General features: G+C 34.5%; 1 protein-coding gene across 1 annotated transcript in view; it reads left to right on the top strand.

Moving 5' to 3' along the window:
* The first annotated feature begins 5,370 nt into the window (after nt 1-5,370).
* The window catches only part of LOC137625855 (uncharacterized), a 4,686-nt gene continuing 743 nt past the window's right edge, over nt 5,371-9,313 (top strand). Inside the window, exons 1-2 of the mRNA XM_068356769.1 lie at nt 5,371-8,122; nt 8,870-9,313. The exon at nt 8,870-9,313 is cut by the window's right edge and continues 743 nt beyond it. Of these exons, the coding sequence (XP_068212870.1) occupies nt 6,502-8,122; nt 8,870-9,313 (2,065 nt within the window). The 5' untranslated portion in view covers nt 5,371-6,501. The remainder of the gene's footprint in view (nt 8,123-8,869) is intronic.

The following is a 9,313-nucleotide window of genomic DNA, read 5'->3' as shown; positions in this document are numbered from 1 at the left end:
CTCATGGAAGGCCAGTGATCACGAAATACGTCTAAGGACGTCCGCCACGTGAGATTTGATTGATTGTGAAGTGTTGTATTTTTGTTGTTTCGTATTGTACTATTTTTCTTTATACAGTTAGGGACAGGGAAGGTAAGTTGCCTTCAACAAGAATACGCCACTCTCGGGGAAACATAACGCTTAAGAACGTTACTGTATTCCCCATTTTCGATTGTATAAGTATATTCTGGCTACAGGTTAATTTTTAGGGAGGATCAATATCCATTTTATTTTCTGTTTCCGTTGTAGGCTTATTTGTGAGAATAGAACGTGTAGCGGGACCTCATATAATTTTTGTTTTGTTATTTTCTTTCCATTTTCACATATTCATAAATAGATATTTTCACCGCCTTTCTAAATGTATGTATATCAATGTGTTTACTTCCATAATTGTAAGTGTGTTAGTCATGTCATGTCTTCGCTAGAGGATAATAATCCGCTTGTTATCATAAGGATAACGATTTTTGGTTTCTTTTTAAATAATAACCTAAGGTCCTGGTTATTTTCTAGCGGGGAATTGTTTGTCTGAACCTTTTTTTTTCTAATTTGTATTATTGTTTTTCCTATAAGTGTTCCTTTGTGGTTTCTTTAGTTTTTTTTTTATTTCTCTATAAATAAATTCATGTAAAGTGATATTTCCTTTATTTCATTGTTCCCAGTCATTATTTGCATTACCGTATGTGCTAGTTTTTATATTTCATTATAATTCTAATCATTTGCTTCATCGTAGAGATTACTATATGGTGCTACTATAGTGTGAGGTCTACCGCCATATGTCACCTACACAGGTGGAGGGTGAGGTCTACCGCGTGACTAGCGTCCCAGAGCCTGCTTATAGCAACCTAAATGCCATGGGGTACCAGCATTCTAAAGTGAACCACCAACAATATCATGTGGATCCAGCGACAGGAGCACACACACAGGCAATTGAGCGATCGTGATTGGACGCTAAAACGATGATTCTGAAGAGAATGCGAGGTATTGGTCGTCAGCTGTTCCAGTCTCATCTTGATCATTTTTGCTGAAAGGTGATGAGAAAAAATTCCAATGATCTGTTTGTGTCATTCTAAGAAGATGTACGAAGTGTGTATCACTAGAATAAATGTATGGAAATATATGATAACTTGTTTGATGTACGAAGAATGTATCGCTAGAATAAATGTATGGAAATATATGATAACAAGTTTGATATACGAAGAGTGTATAGATAGAATGAATGTATGGAAATATATGATAACATGTTTATTTTTACCTTTATTCCTTTTTGTAATGTAATTAGAAAACCAATTATCTATTTAAGTAATTTCTAAGATATGTTTAAATTAAGTGTTTATTGCTTAAACAAATGTATGAAATGTGTTTTATCTATGAGGGACGAATAAGTCAGCAGTAGACCTCACGCTATAGTACTAACGGGAGGTAGATCTCAGGCTATAGTGTGGTAGACCTCACGCTATAGTACCACTTACTATATTTCCTTTGTGTGTGTAACCGAAAGAAAATACAAAGTCTTGCTTAAACAACCAATTCCATTATTCGAGCACTGCCAACGCCTGCCTGATAGAGGCTTAGTTTTAATTTTTCTCTTTGTGTTTGGGGTTAAAAAGAAGCGTGTGGGCACAACCTCGTGTAGAACCCAACCTCCTCGGAGAGAGCGCGTGTTCGCTACCTCCACCTTTAGACATTTGGCTGGGTATTGTGTTGGCCTGCCTTCCCAACCCTTTATAATTGTGTCTTTTCTGCTTTTCCTTCTCTCTACACCATTTTTCGTTTTATTCTTATTCGTGAGAGTACACCCTCAAGTATATATATATATATATATATATATATATATATATATATATATATATATATATATATATATATATATATATATATATGTATATATATATATGAATTTTCTGACATAAGGAATCATGCCACCATTTGCAAAGTCTAAGTAAACAAAAAAATAAAAAGATTAATCATTGGTGGGACGAAACATGGCGAATTTCTAGCTACCTATGAGTCGTTATACAACAAGTAAAACGTTTCCGCTTCTCTTTCCTGGGCATAACTGAAGTCGTTAAGTAGGTAACAATTTATACTCATTCGTTCTTCACCTTCCCCTATGGATGGTCTGGTGAGCATTGGTTCTCTTATGTTTAACTGTTCTAGTTTTTTACAATTTTCAGTTTGAAAACCACTAATGTTTTTATATTCTTATATAGTTTTTGGGAATTATCGTACAAATTTTAAGAATTTTATAGTTATATTTCTTTCAGATTGATAATGAACATTGCAATGTAAGAAACGTCTCCTAGATGAACTAGGAAAATGTCCTAGATCTAGTATTTGTGAATGAGGTGAATTATGTTAAAGAAATAATAGTGTATAACACGGGAATTTCAGACCACAATGTCATAGAATTGATAGTCCATTCCAAAGCAAGTGATCGCAGAATTAATAAAAGCACAAAACTTTGGGAAGGATATGGAAAATATAATTTTTACAGTAAGAATATAAAATGGTCAGAAATAAATGAAGAACTGAATAAAGAATGGAAAAATGTATTTGTAAGTGATAATATACAGGTAAATACGGACATACTGTACAATATACTGGAGAAAATTGTTGAAAGAAAAATATGTACCGAAAAAAAAACAATAAACAAAAGACGTGCATACCAAGAGACAGAAGGATCTTATTTCAGAAAATTAGAAAGTGGAAGAAAAATCTTGCAAAAGAAAAAAATGTGTGGAAAATGAGGGAAATAAAATGTAAGATAGAAAATGCAGAACAAAAGATTATACAGTCGAAAGAAAATGAAAAAAGGGACTTAGAAGAAAGAACACTTCAAAATATAAAAAGAAACCCCAAAGTACTTTAATCCTATGCAAAAAAGATGAATAAAGGGAGATTAGAAATAGGCCCTCTAAGAATTGAAGGACGGCTAACGAATGAAAAAAAGGAAATATGCAACATATTAGCAGAAAAATATAAGAGTGAGTTCACACCAAGAATTGCGAATGAGAATAATGAAACAGAAATGAGAGAAGAAAATGTTGAATATCTAACGGATATAGATATTAATGAAGCAGATATTGTCACGGCTATAAACGAAATTAAAAATGGATCGGCAGCCGGACCAGATGGAGTTCCAGCGATTTTGTTAAAAAAAACTGCAAACACTATCGCGAAGCCGCTTGCAATACTGCTAAGACAAAGTGTAGATATGAGCGAGATATATGTTAAACATAAATTAGCTTATATAACCCCTATCTTCAAAAGTGGATCAAGACTAGAGGCAAGCAATTATAGACCTTTTAGTCTAACATCACATATTATGAAAGTGTATGAGAGGGTAATAAAAAAGAAAATAATGAACCATTTGGTTAAAAATAATTTGTTTAATATGGGTCAACACGGTTTCGTGCCTGGAAAAAGTACACAGACCCAACTGATAGCACACTATGAAAACATATACAAAAATATGATAAATGAAAAAGACACAGATGTGATCTATCTAGATTTTGCAAAAGCCTTTGACAAGGTAGACCATAACATATTGGAGAAAAAAATGAGAAAGCATAATATTGTGGGAAAGATAGGAAAATGGGTAAAAGAATTCCTGCAAAACAGAAAACAGATAGTGGTTGCAAATGACGAGAAATCAGATGAAGCCCAGGTAATATCTGGTGTGCCACAAGGTACGGTATTAGCTGCACTGCTGTTTGTTATTATGATCTCAGACATAGACTGTGATGTTGAAAACTCCGTAGTGAGAAGTTTCGCCAATGACACAAGAATAAGTAGAGAAATTACTTGTGATGAAGATAGGAACTCACTACAAAGAGATCTAAACAAAATATATGAATGGGCGGAGATAAATAGGATGGTATTTAACTCCGATAAATTCGAATCAATAAATTATGGAAACAGAGAAGGAATGGTATATGCATACAAGGGACCTAATAATGAGACAATCACAAACAAGGAAGCAATTAAAGACCTTGGTGTAATGTTAAATAGGAATATGTTATGCAACGACCAAATAGCAACACTGTTGGCTAAATGTAAAGCAAAAATGGGAATGTTATTCAGACACTTTAAAACAAGGAAAGCTGAACACATGATTATGCTTTACAAAACTTATGTACGTAGTACACTCGAGTACTGCAATGTGATATGGTACCCACACTACCAAAAGGATATTGCGCAAATAGAGAGTGTACAAAGGTCCTATACTGCTAGAATAGAAGAAGTTAAGGACCTTGACTACTGGGAAAGACTGAAATTTTTAAAACTATACAGTCTAGAAAGGAAAAGAGAACGCTACATGATAATACAAGCATGGAAGCAAATAGAAGGAATTACTGAAAACATCATGGAGCTAAAAATATCAGAAAGAGCAAGCCAAGGTAGATTAATAGTGCCAAAAAATATACCAGGTAAACTAAGAAAGGCGCACAGGACATTAGTCCTCTACGCACCAGCATCGATAATGCAGCGACTATTTAATGTGCTGCCAGCTCATCTAAGAAACATATCAGGAGTGAGCGTAGATGTGTTTAAGAATAAGCTCGATAAATACCTAAGATGCATCCCAGACCATCCAAGACTGGAAGATGCAAAATACACCGGAAGATGCATTAGCAACTCTCTGGTGGATATACGAGGTGCCTCACACTGAGGGACCTGGGGGAACCCAAACAAAAAATAAGGCATAAGGTAAGGTATGGCCTTTATTACTGATATTTTTGAAACCTGCTCCACACCATATATAGGATCCTAACCTGTAATCAAATATATATATATATATATATATATATATATATATATATATATATATATATATATATATATATATGTGTAAATAAATATATATGTAAATAAATATATAGGTAAATAAATATATATGTAAATAGATATATATGTAAATATATAAATATATATGTAAATAGATATATATGTAAATATATATATATATATATATATATATATATATATATATATATATATATATATATATATATATATATAAATAAATATATATGTGAATAAATATATAGGTAAATAAATATATAGGTAAATAAATATATATGTAAATAGATATATATGTAAATAGATATATATGTAAATAGATATATATGTAAATATATATATATATATATATATATATATATATATATATATATATATATATATATATATATATATATATATATATATATATTATAATAACCCTCCTATCATTTTTTAGCATTTTTAATTACACCTATTATTGTGTATAACTTTAGCGCCATCTATTGATTGCTGATCGTAGCGGACAGTATGAATGAAATTACCTTTTGTTATTTTTACGTATGTAATCCTTGGAAATGTTTACTTCCAAGCTCTTTCAAGTTAATACTTTTGAGTTCGTTATCCGGTGGCTAATTCTTCACTTGTTTATAGTGTTTATTAAGTGGTTATTTGTTATTATTTTGTTATATATTTATACGTGATTTAAAATAAGTAAAGTCTTTGTTTAATTTTAACTTTAATTTGATCATTCTCCTAATATATCTACTATACCTACATGAAGTGTTGCCCTCATTACTGAGAATTTATGAATGAATAGTCAAGTGGAAAGCTGAAGTTGTGACAAATTGGGGGCCTGTGTCCGGGATGTAGTTACGTATGTGTTACGCTTACGCTCGATCTTGACGGATTGTGAAATTCATTTTGTTGTTTCTCTAAAATGATGGACAACATGAGTGTAGTGTATTAGTGATCATTTGCTAGTTTATAACTGACCACCACCGCATAGTGTTCTCCAGCGCGCTCACACTTTCACCTAGAGAATGTCGTGTTGCTACACGTCATCTTAAGCATACATCGAGATTTTGGAGGACGTGCAGGCAGGGTAATGGCATCCTAGAATTCGTCATTCTTTTAACCCTCGACTCTGTTGACTACCATCGCTTAGCGATATCTTCATAGTCGCCCCAACTTCTCGAGGTGCTTCGAGGCATTCAAAACCTCATCATAAGGAATTGAAAGATTCCTTCCTTAGGAACTTCTGCTCCTCTTACTCAGGGTACGACCTTCGCTCTTTCAAGGATTTCGGCTGGATATTGTTACGACCACGTGGTCAAGAACTTCGTTCCACCTCGATGGATATTTAAAGCTTTATTCCTTGTTCAGGTAACTGTTGGTACTTCCAATTATTTACTTCATTAAAAATATTTTATTCAAGATTATTAGTGGTTTTGCATTATTGGTGAACCAAGTTTTCTGATTGGCATGGATTATTAAAGCCTTGTTCATTAAAGTGAATTTCTGTACATTGTAGGACTTAAGGATTAAGGAAATTCCTCTGGTTTGTGAGTGCCTTCGCACCATAAATCCATGAATGCCCTGACGTTTTTAAGTCTTAAAGCTTGTGTATAGTAGTAATATAATTTCCAGTGACATTTTCCATTTTATCAGTATTGAGAGATGCCTTTTGATCTTGAGAAATTTTTAGGTGCACCCAGGGAGCACCTAAATACACTACAGGAAGCTAAAAAGGACCAGCTTCGCCAAATAGCTGTAAGGGCTAGAATATCTGTAGGTCATGCTGTGGTGAAAGCTGAACTATTGGGAAAGATATTAGATTTCCTGATAAATAGTGGTAACATAACTGAAGAAGAGGCTATTCCCTTAAGGCCTTTAACACTTGAACGAGGTGCTGCTCGTACTGTTACTATAACTGAAGACCCAGAGATAGTGAAATTGAAACTCCAACTTGAACTGCAGCAGGTAACAGTAGAGGCTGAACAAAAAAGGCTAGAAGCTGAACAAAAAAGGCTTGAAGCTGCAAATGCCGCAGTAGAAACTGAGCAAAGAAGACTTGAAATAGGACGTAAAGAAAGAGTTCTGTTGGAAAAGGAACTATCAGCCATAAGAATAGAAGAAAGGTTGGCAGAAAAACAGTTACCCGATGCTTTTGACCTTAGTAAAGCACGCAAACTCCTGCCTGTCTTCGATGAAAAAGATCCTGATGTTTTTTTCATTACTTTTGAAAACACTGCAACGTCTCTCAACTGGCCAAGAGACCAATATGTTCTCTTAATCAGAAACTCCTTCAAAGGAAGAGCTGCATATGTGGCAGCACAACTTGTCCAAGAAAGGGATTATGAAGTCTTTAAAACTGCCATATTAGATGCTTATAGTGTTACAGCAGAAGGGTATAGACAAATCTTCAGACAAACTTTGAAGAACCAAGCTCAAACCTATCTAGAGTTTTTCACATTGAAGTTAAAGCAGTTTAATAAATGGATAGACAAGGAACAAATAACTACTTTAGAACAATTAAAGAATTTAATAGTTTTAGAAGAATTCCTGAGGCGTATTCCAGCTAATGTGGCAATGTTTATTAGAGAAAAACAAGAAAAAGATGGCAAAAGGGCTGCCCTATTAGCTGATGATTACCATCTCATTCATAAACTTAAACCACATTCGTCCTCACCTTCATCTTCCCCCCAGGTTTGTACTTTTTGTAAGAAAGAAGGTCATCATATTAAAGACTGTCCTAGTCCCAAATGCAAAGCATCTCATGGTAAGGCTTCGCCTAATGCTTTTTCACAAGGACCCAAATCAGGGAATACTGCAAATAAAACGACTCTTCACTGTGCTCAACCTCTATCAGACTTTACAGCATTTACATATCCTGGTAAAGTAAATGATATTCCTGTGCAAATTTTGAGAGATACAGGGTCATCTCAAACTATCATTAGCTCAAAGTTAAAAGATTTAGCTAAACCAACAGATCAGTATGTAACTGTGTCAGATTTGACTTGTCAAAAGGTTTTACCTATTGTACAGATTTCTCTTGATTGTCCTTATTTTAAAGGTTCAACTAATGTCGCCTTGTTGGATTCTGACCTGCCTTGCAAGAACATAGACATGATTCTTGGTAATGACTTGGCTCAAACTAACGGTACTCCTAGTCTTATCATTACCCAGCCTGAAGTAGTGATCGAAAAAGCTTGCAAAGAGTTTTCTCCGGTGGTAGAGCTTCCCTGCCAAGTAGTCACCAGGTCTACAACCTCAACTTCTAGCGACACTGAACACACAGGTAAGGTGGATCAAAGTACCTTAGGTGAAAAAGTCCTTGCTGATCTTGTTGATATTCCCTCAGATGAATTTGTAGAGTATCAAAGGTCTGATGATAGTTTGAAAGAATACTTTGATAAAGTAAAAGATGACGTTGATGAAAGTAAGTTACCATATTTTTATCTTGATAATAACATCCTTATGAGACGTTATAGACCTTTGAAGATTGCAGGACAAAATTCCTGGCATGATAGTTACCAGCTTGTAGTTCCTTCTAATCTTCGTGCAGCCTTATTGGATCTTGCTCATTCAGCAGAGTCTCATCTAGGCATTTCCAAAACCTATAAGCGTTTGCTGGACGATTACTACTGGCCTGGTATGAAAGCTGATGTAAAGCACCACAGAGAATCTTGCCATCCCTGCCAGGTAACTGGTAAACCAAATCAGAAAATACCTCCAGCACCATTAGTTCCTATTACAGTACCTAATTCTCCTTTTGAAAAGGTAATTGTAGATTGTGTTGGTCCACTTCCCAAAACTAAGAAACAAAATGAGTACATTTTAACCTTGTTGTGTCCAACTACTAGATTTCCTTTAGCCGTACCTATAAAAAACATATCTGCTAGAACAATTATTGTTAATCTTCTTAAAATATTCACCATTTTTCTTTTTCCAAAAGAGCTTCAGTGTGATCAGGGGACAAACTTCACTAGTGATTTGTTTAAGCAAACTTTAAAGCAGTTAAACATCTCTCATATTTTTGCTTCAGCTTATCACCCTCAGACTAATGGAGCCCTCGAACGAGTACACCAGACCATTAAAAACCTCCTGCGCAAGTACATTTGTGAAACTGGACGAGACTGGGATGAAGACCTGGATCTGCTTATGTATGTACTTAGGAGTACGCCTAATAAATCGACTGGAATTTCTCCCTTCGAGATGATGTTCGGCCGCAGACCTAGGACAAACCTTAGTACGGTAAAAGAAAACATCCTAAGAGGTACTTACAAAGACCAGCAAGTAAGTATTCCGCAATACCTTCAAAGTCTTAAGGTTAAATTTGACCATGTTTATGAATTTGCCAATCTGAATTTAACTAACAGTCAGATTCGAATGAAAAACCATTACGATAAAAAGGCCAAAATTAGAACTTTCAAAGTAGGAGATGATGTACTTGTATATCGACCAGTTCCAGGAGCTCCATTGAGAGAAA

Source organism: Palaemon carinicauda, chromosome 2, assembly GCF_036898095.1.
Source record: "Palaemon carinicauda isolate YSFRI2023 chromosome 2, ASM3689809v2, whole genome shotgun sequence".
Taxonomy (NCBI): Eukaryota; Metazoa; Arthropoda; class Malacostraca; order Decapoda; family Palaemonidae; genus Palaemon; species Palaemon carinicauda.
Note: the sequence above shows the minus strand (reverse complement) of the source record. Positions and strands in the feature narration are given on the sequence as shown.